The sequence below is a fragment of the Phaenicophaeus curvirostris genome, chromosome 2 (assembly GCF_032191515.1).
Source record: "Phaenicophaeus curvirostris isolate KB17595 chromosome 2, BPBGC_Pcur_1.0, whole genome shotgun sequence".
NCBI lineage: Eukaryota > Metazoa > Chordata > Aves > Cuculiformes > Cuculidae > Phaenicophaeus > Phaenicophaeus curvirostris.
The window spans coordinates 116,614,164-116,627,196 of NC_091393.1; the positions used below are offsets into that span (position 1 = coordinate 116,614,164).

Below are 13,033 nucleotides of genomic sequence, written 5' to 3' on the forward strand. Positions count from 1 at the left end.
ACACAATGGGAAGCTATGCTTCATGTTAAACATACTATCTCTAGATGGAACAGATTTTCAAGGCCAAGGGAAGAAGGGCATCTCTCTCTGTGTGCTGCCCTGACTTGGAACACATACACATCACGCCAGATTCTTTCATTCCTCTTATTCTTTCATTCTTCTTATTCTTTCTTCATATTCTTATTACTTTCCTTCCCGGGAACTTTCTTTACTTGGGATTTTCCTAGGAGGCATCTGTATCTATGTAACGTAATTATGATGCGTTTACTGTGCATCCATATGGCTGGGATGTAAGCACAGGAAGAGTCTCACATCCGAACAGTGACAAGCAATCTCCTGCTATTAACCATCACACGTTCGTTAGTATACAAAATATATTTAATTAAAACCAAAATACCAAACACTAGGTTGGTGACGTTTCACACAGCAGAGGTTTCACTGTGCCCGGCTGCAGACAACACCAGTCTGCACAAGGTGAACAGAACACACTTCTGGAGACCAGAAGTACTCTAGATGCTAACGCTGTCCAAGCTCAAAATCTGAGCTCTCAACAGGCACATCTAAAGAATCTGGAGCAAAAGAAAGTGCTGTCTGGTTCCTTCAGCTTCAGGAAGTCACAGGGGCAGACGGCCAAACGTGCAGTCAGTTGGATACAGGACTTCCAACTCATCTGACCGACAGTTACTGCAGGAAGAAAGATAAATACAACAGAGGAAGCTGTTCACAGACAGAAAAGTTCATGCATGATTCCATGCAAGTTTCTTTATGCTCTTTCTTTACTTTTAACTCCATTACAAGGGATCCCAAATCATCCGTTTCTGAAGGTCTCATTCACTCAGGTTGCTTCTTCTCTGATATTTCATCTGTGTCTCTTGCATGAAATTTCTGAAGGCTGGCTCTTCATGACTCTCCTCAGTAACTGAGGGGAAAAATTCACAGTTTAGCAGTACTTCAGCACTTGTTCAGCTTGAATAAAGCTTAGAGTCAAGCCAGTCAGAGCAAAACAAAGTCTATTTGACATTCAACTTCATTACAACATCTTCAACTTCATTACAGGTGTCCCTGCCTATGCCAGGGCAGTTGGAACTCAATAATCTTTAAGATCTCTTCCAACCCAAACCATTCTATGACTGTACAAAGCAAAAGAAATAAGTGACCCTAAAAATCAATGGAATAGGGAAAGAATGAAGAACTTAAAGACTGCTCCAAGATCAGGAGTCACAGGAAAAAGGAAGAGAGCCGGGGCAGAAACTGTAAGGCCAAAAAGATGATAAAACGTTGTGCATTAATCTGGTTCAGAGCTCACTGTGCAATCTAAAAACAACCACTTGTCTGGTTCACCTATTAAAAATAATTTCCTGAATAGAAAACATACAAGTGAACTTTCACAAAGGTTAGACAGCGATGCCACTGGGCTGAGCACTGCAGCTGGGCTTTCCTACAGATCCAGACACCTACAATGAGATGACCGAACGTTTGCTTGTTTTCTAGGCTCTGATTACAGTCAATCCATAATTAAATACAGAGGGTACTTCCTGACTAGACAGGCAGCTTTTAGACCAGACCAGATCCCTCATTCCCTTACCTTCATGGTCAATGTCATCGGTATCGCTCTCCCTATCTTCTTCTTCATCAAGCATTCCTCTTGTTAGGATCAGCTCTGAGGGACCCATTGCAGAAGCATCATCAGATCCTGGAAGTGAACAGAAACAGCTCTACACAAACCAGCACAGCCCATGCCCTGACAATTTCTATTTGCACATCAATGCAGCAATTAATACCTGCCCTGAAGGCACAGAAAGCTGCTTCTGCATTCCAGAGACATAGGACAGATTGCATCAGCACCATAATCATATCAGCAAACTCAAAGAAGGCAAGAGTTCAACTGATACAAGAGCCTTCTCAAACGTGAGAGCCGTCTCGTGCTCCGATGTGACCGCTGCACCTTTTCTGAAGTGTTTAATTACTGCTACCACTGCTCTACCTACACAGCAGGGTCTCTTCTTCTCTTGCTGACAAGTGGAAGAGTTCTGACCCATCCTGCAGGAGAAAAGCTCCTCTCTGCTTTACTAACAGAAGCTGCTTTCACATTTTTACTGTGAAGACAGAAAGGCACCACACGACTGCTCAAGGCAGACTCGACAAGTTCTGCAGTCAACTTCATCTCCCCAGTAAAGTACCTCCAAGTGTGCTGCCCTGCATGCGCACGCTGCCCATGTCCTTCCACAAGTGTTCCAGCTGCTCTCTCTTTTGTTTATTTTGAGCTTCCTCCTGTGGGTACAAAGTTACACATGGATTCTGAGTGCAATTAGAACATCAGCAGAGGAGCCACCTTGCCCGGTGCCAGCAGCCTGTCCTCAGCCAGAAAGCAGGAGCCAAGGAGCGGGTCTTACATTACACCCAAGGTTACACAGAACTTTGGGATAAACATAGAACTCAACCTTCAGCATGAGGGCCTTGAGGAACATTTTCAGCAGTGCTGGGAAAGCAAAGCCAGCGAAGCTGGGACTGCAGCTCTGGAGAGCCAGAGCTCCAGGTGAGCTGAGCCACTGATTTTGCTACCGCAATTCAGTCTCCAGTATCCACCGTCTAAGTCAAAACTTCACAGGCATGAAAAGACACAGCGATATTCCTAACTAACTTTGCAGAGTGATTTGTTATTTATACAATAGTCTCCATCCTTTTGAATGGAAGATATAAAAATTCTCCCCAATCATTTTCACAGAATCACAGAATCACTTTGTTGGAAGAGACCTTTGAGATCATCAAGTCCAACAGTACCTGTCCACTACCAAACCAGATCCCTGAGCACCACATCTTTTAAACCCCTCCAGGGATGGGGACTTCACCACCTCCCTGGGAAGCCTCTGCCAGTGCTTGGCAGCCCTTTCAGTGAAGGAATTTTTCCTTATGTCTAATCCGAACGCGCCTGGGCGCAGCTTGAGACCATTTCTTCTCACCCTGTCGCCTGTCACTCTCGGGAGATCAACATCCACCTCTCTATAACCTTCTTTCAAGTAGTTGTAGACAGTGATGAGTTCTCCCCTCAGCCTCCTTTTCTCCAAGCTAAACAGCCCCAGGTCCCTCAGCTGCCTCTTACAAAGCTTGTTTTCCAGACCCTTCCCCAGCTCCTTTCCCCTCCTCCAGATGCGCTCCAGACCCTCAACATCCTTGTGCTGAGGGACCCAAAACTGAAGCCAGAATTTGAGGTGTAGCCTCACCAATGCCGAGTCGAGGGGCACAATCCCTTCCCTGCTCTTGCTGGCCACATTGTTTCTGATGAAGGCCAAGATGCCACTGGCCTACTGGGCCACAAGAAGTGACACCCAGATATTGAATAATTAAAAGGACTCACCAGCGTTTTTCTCAGGCGCTCGTATTCTGGACGATATTCTCTGAAAAGATAAATAAAGTTCAGTCTGAACTAATCCCTGATTTATATTAAGTCAGGATCATCTTAGAGGCTTGTTTTAACACCAAAAGTTTTCTCTAGATTTTCATGTTTGAGAGACATTTTCAGAAATGGTACTTTTTACCCAGATTTCGATTCTGAAACCAACAGATGCACAATAATTTAACATACTGCATTAAAATAGCAAACCTTTCTCACACCATCTTGTGGATAAGAAATTAAATGGATCCATTAGCTTCTGGAGGAAGGTTCAAACCTTGATCATTGCATGGAATCAGAGAATGACTGCATGGATTTGCTGGCAAAAAAGCTCCTACCTCTTCATGGAACAGTTAACACAAAACTTCACCACAGAATAGTTCCTTCTGACTGCTGTTTTTTATGCTGCCTCTGCACCTAAGTTTATTAGAAGCCCTAGGCTACCTCAGCTGTGAGCAGCCATCAGTGCTTCAAATCAGAGAGCAGGCTGATGAATTAGTAACTGCAGCCAGCAGTGAGCCCTGGCAGGCACGAGGGTAACAGTGTCCTGGGGCAAATCCAGCACAGCGTTCCCAGCCAGGTGAGGGAAGGGATTGTCCCGCTCTGCTCCGCACTGGAGCAGCCCCACCTTGAGCACTGGGGACAGTCCTGGGCGCAGCAGGATAAAAAGGATCTAAGGCTGCTGGAGAGCGTCCAGAGGAGGGCATGGAGCTGGGGAAGGGTTTACAGGGGAAGCGTGTGAGGAGCGGCTGAAGTCACTGGGTCAGCTCAGCCTGGAGAAGGTGAGACAGAGGGGAGACCTCACCACGGTGTGCAGTTTCCTCACACACAGAGGAGGAGGAGCCCATGCTGAGCTCTTCTCTCCTGAGGGAATGGCAGAAGGATGAGCCAGGGGAGGGTTAGGTTGAACATTAGGAAAAGGTTCTTCACCCAGATGGTGTTGGAGCACTGGAACAGCTCCCCAGGGAAGCAGTCACAGCGCCAAGCCTGACAATATTCCAGAAGAGTTTGGCCAACGCCCTCAGACCTACAGTGTAAATGTTGGGGTTGTTCGATGGGACAGGAGTCGGACTCGATGATCCCTGTGAGTCCCTTCCAACTCAGGACATCCTATGCTCCTATGATCCAGCAAAAGTTCACTTTGCCAGGGAGCAAAGGCTATCACCTTACCTCTCGTACTCATCTACAGCTTTTGACAGCTGAACAAAGAAATCATCCAGTCCTGTGCCAAGCACGGCAGAAACACCAACCACCTGTAAAATAAAACCAAAGACCAGAATTGAAGAGGAACTGAATCGAGTTTTTCAGTAACTGATGGAAAGACTAAAGCAACAGCTTTAAAAAATAAAATCAAACCACAGAACTAAAAAAACACAGACGAGTCTAGTGACATGTATTTAATCATCGCAGCGGCAAGCAGTGTGCAGCAATACCTCTGCTCCTATTATTTTCTACTTTCAGCCTCTTTCTCCACCTGCTGTTAATGTTTGCTGCCTCCTCTTTCTCCACCTGCTGTTAATGTTTGCTGCAGCAATAAGGCCTCCTCAGAGCCTTCTCCTGTCCAGGAGGCTCCAACTCTCTCAGCCTGTCCTCACACAGGAGGTGCTCCAGGCCTTTCATCATTTTAATGGCCTACTCTGGACCTGCTCCAACAGATCCATGTCCTTCCTGTGCTGAGGGCTCCAGAGCTAGACCCCTCACCTTTAATACCTTTAATTAAGACTATTACTGGCCAACACTTGTGACCCTTAAGAAATTTGCATCCACTTATGGAAAATCTCCCTCTTTTTCATATGCAAGACAGTCCAAACTATTTTAAAACTTTAGACTTCTGCCATCACAGCCTTGCAGTTTATCAGCAGTGCAGCAAATATGCAGGCAGTCACGTTTTCCAAAAAGTGTTGGTCTCAGCACCGTGCCAATATATATTAATACTTATACTTTAATTGCACTTAAGTACAATCTGCCTTCTACTCCACAATCATCTGCACGTGTCCTGCTCTCAGTCTACTCTTCTAGTAGCTATGGCAGAACACAAAATCAGCGTAGCAAATAAAGACTGGGAAGTCCCGTACATGGCAACACTGCAACCTGTTTGAAATACTGCTCCACACAGGACATTTAGAATCATAAAATCATGGAATGGTTCTACAGAACGACAAAGTGGCTAAGGTTGGAAGATAGCCGCGAAGATCATCCAGTCCAACCTCTAGGATGAACTAGAACAAGTTGCTCAAGATCTTTTCTGAGTGTAGTTTGAGTATCTTCAAGGATGGAGATGCCACGGTTTTTCTGGACCATCTGTTCCAGCGCTCAATCAGTAAAATTACAGAAATTCTTTTCCCTCTTCTGATTAAACACAGTTTCCTCTAATTTGCTGTGTCTGTTGCCACCTGTCCTTTCACTGAGCACCACTGAGAACAGCCTGCCTCTCTCTTCCTTCAATCCTCCCATCGGGAATTTATACACATCGATAATATCTCCCTTGAGCTTTCTCTTCCCCAGGCTTTTACAAGAGGTGGCAAAAAAAGGAAGACTCTTACCTTCAGTGAACTGTAGAATTCATCCAACACTAAACTCATAGAGCGAGTCAGGTTACTGACATAGGACGTCTCCTGATTCAGTGCATCCTGAAAAGTCTCAAAGTCCTGCATCCATTCTACTGCGAAACTGTGGTCAATGATGTCGGTCTGGAAGAACAGGTAACTGTCAGAAGTAATAATGATGAAATCTCAACCATAGGCTGCTAAATGGACAAATAACAAATTTCCACTTTAAACTTTCTTTCAAAATCCTGATCTTTTCACAATATTCAGCCCTGTCTTGAAGTTTCCCACGCTGTGTTTACCCAACCAATTACTTTAATACAGGATGAGAAGACGACCTCCCACTATCCCAGTTTTACAGAGGCACTGTTTAAGGAAACAGTCACATGTCTAAAGGCTTCTGTGTCTTACTGGAAAGGAACATCCAGAAATTGCACAATGTGCAAGGAGGTTTAAGTTGTAAATATTAGATTGGATGATGGAGGACAGACAAGAATAGCCCTCACTGGAGATCCCAGCCTTTCCTGATCGACCGGTGGCTCAGCGGGGAGAAGGAGCCATTGCCACGTCGGGCAACAGCCAGCAGGATCTTTATAAAGTGAGCAATGCTCTAATCTGAAGATGTTATCATTTAAACTCAGTGCGATATGATGGATGCAGAGACAGGAGATGGTTCCATAATTTTACACGGATTCATATGCAAACAGCCTATTAAAAAGGTTTATAAACATAACTTACCGCATGAATATCCACTATTACCACAACATAGAGGCGTCTAAAACTCCAATACATTTCCCTCCAATGGGAAGGAGGAAAACAGATAAAGAGAGTATCCACAGAATCATGAAATGGTTTGGGTTGGAAGGGACCTTCAAGCCCATCCAGTTCCCACCTCCCTACCACGTGCAGGGACACCTCCCACTGGATCAGGTTGCTCAAAGCCCCATCCAACCTGGCCTTCAACACCTCCAGGGATGAGGCAGCCACCACTTCTCTGGGCAACCTGGGCCAGGGCCTCACCACTCTCATCATGAAGAATTTCTTCGCAATATCTAATCTAAATCTTCCCCCTTCCAATTTAAAGCCATTCCCCCTACAGCAAAGTAAGCTACATAGAACAATGTTCCACTGACACAGAACCCACAGATCTAACTTACCTTGTTCATGACCACAATGAAAGGCAGCTTTGTCTTGTACAGGATACTGAGGGGAACAAAAAAAACCACAAATAAAAATAATTAAATCTCACTAGGAAAGAAAACTTAAGGATAAGGCAGACAAGACCAAACAATACATTTGACTTCAAAAGACAATTCTTCTCCTCCACATGAATTAGAACATTATTTTCACCCAGGTCCTGATTATGGAATCAAAACATCCCTCCCTGAAGATGTGAGCTCACATCTGTAAGATATCAAATCTCCTTACACACACAGAGCTGATTTTGAGTACTATTTTCTGTAACTCTCAGATCCCAGTTTTTAACTCTCTTCACCTTTTTCAACTACTTTGACTCAAGCCTTAGGTTCAGTGTTATTATTTGTGAATCAAGCAACGAAGTCAAATAACTCAAAATATTCACATTAGACATAAGGAAGAGATTATTTTATAACGACAGCAGCAAGGTGTTAGAGCAAGTTGCCCAGAGCAGCTGTGGCTGCCCCATCCCTGGAGGTGTTCAAGGTCAAGTCAGAGGGCACTCTGAGCAACCTGACCTGGTGGGAGGTGTCCCTGCTCATGGAAAACCATTGGACTGGATAGGTTTTAAATGTCCCTTCCAACCCAAATCGTTCCATAAATCCCCTCCACAACAATTATCACAGACACAGAAAGATTGACTGCACTTTTGGCTTTTCTTACCTGCAGGCATACAGCATGTTGGACATAAAGGTGATGGGGTTGGTACTGCGAGAGGTGTCCATCACATAAACAACAACTGAGGGAAAAGAGGAAGCCTGGGAACACAAAGTAAGAGACATTTTAATTAGAAGTACATGCTGTGCAACAGCTTCTTCCTTTACACAGCTTCACTGCCAAGAGGGGAGACCTCATTGCGCTCTACAGCTTACAGACACGGGAGGAGGAGGAGCAGGTGCTGAGCTTTTCTCTCTGACCCAAGGGAATGGCAGGATGATGCACCACAGGAGTGTTAGATTGGACATTAGCAAAAGGTTTTTCACCCAGAGGGTGATGGAGCACTGGCACAGCTTCCCAGGGAAGCAGTCACAGTGCCAAGCCGGAGAATATTTCAGAAGTGTTTGGACCCTCAGAACCACGGTGTGAAAGGTGGGGTCATCCCATGGCACAGGAGTTGGACTCGATCACAGAATCATGGAATGGTTTGGGTTGGAAGGGACCTCAAAGCCCATCCAGTTCCAACCCCCTGACATGGGCAGGGACATCTCCCACTGGATCAGGTTGCTCCAAGCCCCATCCAGCCTGGCCTTGAACACCTCCAGGGATGAGGCAGCCACCACTTCTCAGGGCAGCCTGGGCCAGGGCCTCCCCACCCTCACAGGAAAACATTTCTTCCTAAGATCTCATCTCAATCTCCCCTCTTTCAGCTTCAAAATGTTCCCCCTTGTCCCATCCTTGCACTCCCTGATCAAGAACCCCTGCCCAGCTTTTCTGTAGGCCTGCTGGAAGGCTGCTAGTGGGTCCTTTCTAACTCAGGCCATTCTATGATTCTAAGTCATGTAGAAAGCACTTACCAAGGCCTCGGTTATGATGGTTCCCGACGCTGACCAGGTGAAGACCTCAATTTGCCCTGGTGTGTCAATAATAACATACCTATTCACAGGTCACCACGACAAACAACAAGGGAAAATTAGTTAAGCACAAGGTCCTGATCCAACCAGATTACCACAAGCATGTAATAGAAAGAGACACAACTACACTGTTAGAGATCATAAAAGCTTCTCCCAAACAGTGACAAGATTTACAAGCATGCCTGAAATTGTCCTTCATGCTTCATAACCAAGCAGCACATACTTTCTCCAGATTCTACTAAAGCTGAAGGCACCAATTTTGCAGACACTTAGTACTGCAATCTCTTCAGAATTAATTGTTGCCTATTTGAACATTGCACGAGGAAAAATGACAGTCTAGAGGAGGACAAGGAAAGCAGGACTGGAATCAACAGGCATTTATTTGATATATCCGAAGAAAGCCTAGTTCATCTGTTCTAATTCTGTGCCTTTTTCCGCATAAAACTTATAACGAAGCTGAAAAAACAACTAGGACACATGCAGAGAACCTTTGTAGGATTTCCCATACCACCCCCAGAAAAGTGGAACTTGGTAGAATGTACTCACTTGGATGCATTTTGCCTTTTTTCAATAAACTTCATCACCTGATTGAAAAAGGAGGAGTAAACTTTGTATTTAGGCTCACAGCGGGAACTTTCATAACCATTCTGTAGTAGAAATCACACGCACGTACACAACAGGTTGCCCAGGAAAGTGGTGGCTGCCCCATCCCTGGAGGTGTTCAAGGCCAGGTTGGATGGGACCCTGGGCAGCCTGATCCAGTGGGAGGTGTCCCTGCCCATGGCAGGGGGGTTGGAACTGGATGATCTTTAAGTTCCCTTCCAACCCAAACTATTCTATAATCAAAAGAAAAGGTCTTTCAGCTTTCAACATGTGCAAACACCCCACTAAAGAATGTTCTATACAGGTGGCCTGTGAATTTTACTTTTTAAAAAGATGGAAAAACTGAAATCTCTTAAAAATGCACGTTGGCTACTTTGTAGAATACATGGTTCTGTGTTGAGAATACTCCAGCTCCAAATAATGCGAGAAGGCTAACAAACCCAGCACTCTCCAAGACTCCAAATGGACAAAGAACCCCAGTTTCACAGCATCACACAAACAAAACCTCGTACCTGGTCAAACCTTGTAGCAAAGAGGTTGAGAGAGGTCACTATTCCACCGTTTGGGCCCAGCCCGTATCTAAACGCTTTATTTAGGAAAGCAGATGAATATGCAAAACCTCAGAGAGGCTGGTTGTCAGTTCTGATGAAGCTGTCAGTTTAAAGATGAAGATTTCACAATCCTTTCTCATGCATGCAGAGCTGTTTACTAATTATCTCCAAGGAAACAGAATCTTGTGTGTGCAGAAGACCTTAAAGATCAACATTTCTCAATCCTTTTTCATGTATACCGAGCTGGGCACTAATTACCTCTAAGAAAATGAAGAACCTCGTTTGTGCAGACATGACAGGCTCTTTTCACAACATCCAAGATTTCAAATACCATTATTTAGACCAAAAGAAAAAAAAAAGGATACTGCTTCATGACTTCTTTGTACTTCACAGTGTCCCTGATATCTAGAGAAGGAAGACAATAAATTATCCTTCTTCGTCAGTTTGCTGACAGGGGAAAGCCCTTCTCTTTCTAACAAGAATCCTTTTGTCTCCATAACAGATCTAGCACCAACAGGAAACACCTCCCAAAGGGAATAAATGAAATCGAACAGATTTGCTATGCTCTCAATGTGCATAAGAAACCAATTAATTCACGTGAAACACCACCAATTTAGGCATTTTGCAACGATCACTTCAGCTGAATTTTATTCTCAGTTGTTCAACATCAGTTAACGAAGCACAGGTATCTAACGGTATAAGTTACCCAGCAGGACAGCAGATACGCACGTACTCATCTAATGCAAATAAAACAACCTGGTATCCACGCTGCCTTTCCTGTCCTCTGGAGAAGCAAGGCAGCAAACTTCAAGAAGTTTAAGAGACAGCACAGACACTCACAAACCTGCTGAGCCTTCCCAAATGTCTAAATATAAGATCTGCTTTGCTCTTAAGGTATTTTCTCTAGAATTCGTGTATTATAAAGTGCTTTAAAGATGTTATTTGGAGACACACACAGTTCCCACTGTTCTGGATAATGGGAATCAGATTGCATCTGCTAATAAATTCATCACCAATACAGAGAAAAACCGCAAGGACCCAAACGCAGCAAATCACACTGGATAATGTAAAAAAAAATTGTATAAACATGTTGGGAGAATGCCTTTAGTCCTAAAAATTCACATGGTAAAGAATAGCAGGAGAAAGGAATCAAATAAAGGATCTTAAGGCTCTTCCTGTGTCAGGACCTGGAATCTCTTGGAGAATGTGAGCAACCAAACACCTCACACCCCCCACTCCCACAAAAAAACAGGAAAAGTGGTACAAAACCGGGGTTTGTTTATTTACAGCACAGCACACATCACCTCTCCCCTACAGCCCAATGAACCAGCCTTTCTGCTGCAGGAACTCTTTTGTCCCAGGGCCCCAGCACTGCGGGACACCCCCCTGCTCTGATACCACGAACACCAGGACACTCCACCCTGGGACCCCCCTTGTCCCCCAGGATCCCTTGCCCCATCCCAAGAACCCCCATCCTCTGCCTCAGGACCTTCTCCCTCCAACCCTAGAACCTCTCTCCGGCCACAGCCCCAGGACATCCTCCTCTCCCACTAGGCACCCCCAGCCCAGGATCTCCCTCTTCCCCAGCCCCAAGAGCCCTCCCCACCCAAGATCGGCCCCCTCCAAATCTCCCCCAGCCCCAAGACCAACCCCTACCCAGAACATCCCCCCTCCAACTCTCCACACCCAGAGTCTCCCCCTCCCCAGCCCCAAGAACCCCCTTCCTCAGCTTCAAGACACACCCCAAACCCAGCGTCTCCCCCCAACCATAACCACAGGACCCCCCCATCTGGGATCTCCCCCGTGCCCAAGATCTCCCACCAACCCACACAAGATCTCCTCCTCCCCAGCACCAGGAACCCCCACACCCAGGATCTCCTCAACCCTGACAATCCCCCACCCCAGGATCTTCCTCCTCCCTAGCCTCAAGACACCCCCACCCAGGATCTCTCCACCAACCCGGGATCTCTCCATCCCCATCCCAGAACCTCCATTCTCCAGCTCCCGGGATCACCACCCGCCCAGAATCTCCGCCACCCACGATCTCCCCAGCCCCAAGACCACCTCCCTCTCCCCGGGATCTCCCACCTCCCCAATCCCAGGATTCTGCCCCCCCCAAGCCCCGCATCTCCCTCCTCCCAAACCCCATAACCTCCCCCATCCCGGGACCCCCACACACACCTCCCAAGCCCCCGGGGATTCCCACCCCACCCCTCCCAAACCCCGGGGATACCCCCTCTTCCCTCCCAACCCCCCAGGATCCCTCCCCAGCCCCCCAAACACCCGGGATGACCCCTCTCCCCTCCCAAACCCCCCAGGATCCCTTCCCAACCCCCAAAGACCCGGGATCCCACCCCCTAAACCCCTGGGATCCCCCCTCTCCCCTCCCAAACGCCCGGGATCCCTCCCCTCCTCTCCCTGCCGGGATCCCACCTCTCCCCTCCTAAATCCCCGGGATTCCACCCTGCAAAACCCCGGGATCCCCTCTCTCCCCTCCCAAACTCCCGGGATCCCCCTCTCCCCATTCCCCTCCAGCCCCGGGATCCCACCCCCGTCCCGAGGACCCCCCGGTGTCTCTCACCGATGTTGGCGGGGAAGGGCAGGTCGCGAACGGCGGGGTCCAGGTTGATCACGTAGGGCGGGCAGCGCTGCCCGTGCAGCTCCGCCGCAAGGCGCTGCGGGGACACGCGGAGCCGTCAGTCCCCGCCGAGACGGGGGCGGCGCGAGGGAACGGGCGGGAACCGGCAGCCCCTCACCTGCACGAAGGTGGTTTTCCCGGAGCCGGCCATGCCGAGCACCAGCACGCACACCGGGGACGGCGACGGGGAAGGGACCGCCGCCATCTTCGAAGCACCGGCTCCTACTTCCGGTGCGCCCGCCGCCGCCATCTTCCAGCGCCCGGTCTTACCTCCGGTGCCCCGCCACCCCGATCCTCACTGCTCCCCTCCTACTTCCGGTACCCCGATGCCGCCATCTTCGAAGCACACGCCCCTACTTCCGGTGCGCCCACCGCCCCCATCCTCTCCGCGCCCTCTCTTACTTCCGGTGCCCCGCCGCCTCCATCTTCCCAGCACCCGCGCCTACTTCCGGTGCCCGCGCGGCCCCCATCTTCTTGGCGCGCGCTTCTACTTCCGGTGCCGCCGCCATCTTCCCTTGTGGGGCGGCCTCGCAGCT

At 47.8% G+C, this 13,033-nt stretch overlaps 1 protein-coding gene across 2 annotated transcripts; it reads right to left on the reverse strand.

Annotated features, from left to right (window-relative positions):
- Nucleotides 1–360: 360 nt before the first annotated feature.
- On the reverse strand, nucleotides 361–12,805 carry GPN1 (GPN-loop GTPase 1). Of its 2 annotated transcripts, XM_069850517.1 has the most exons (15): nucleotides 12,616–12,805; nucleotides 12,441–12,534; nucleotides 10,225–10,264; nucleotides 9,821–9,887; nucleotides 9,252–9,289; nucleotides 8,649–8,727; nucleotides 7,798–7,892; nucleotides 7,095–7,140; nucleotides 5,935–6,081; nucleotides 4,562–4,644; nucleotides 3,356–3,395; nucleotides 2,181–2,271; nucleotides 1,586–1,693; nucleotides 781–919; nucleotides 361–684 (listed from the first exon to the last, which is right to left on the reverse strand). In XM_069850517.1, the coding sequence occupies exons 1-14, from the start codon at nucleotides 12,745–12,747 to the stop codon at nucleotides 828–830; spliced, it is 1,152 nt and encodes a 383-aa protein (XP_069706618.1). In that variant the 5' UTR covers nucleotides 12,748–12,805; the 3' UTR covers nucleotides 361–684; nucleotides 781–827. The 2 variants fall into 2 exon arrangements, with proteins under 2 accessions (XP_069706618.1, XP_069706617.1); XM_069850516.1 differs by having other exon boundaries at nucleotides 361–919; nucleotides 12,616–12,803.
- Between the last annotated feature and the right edge of the window lie 228 nt (nucleotides 12,806–13,033).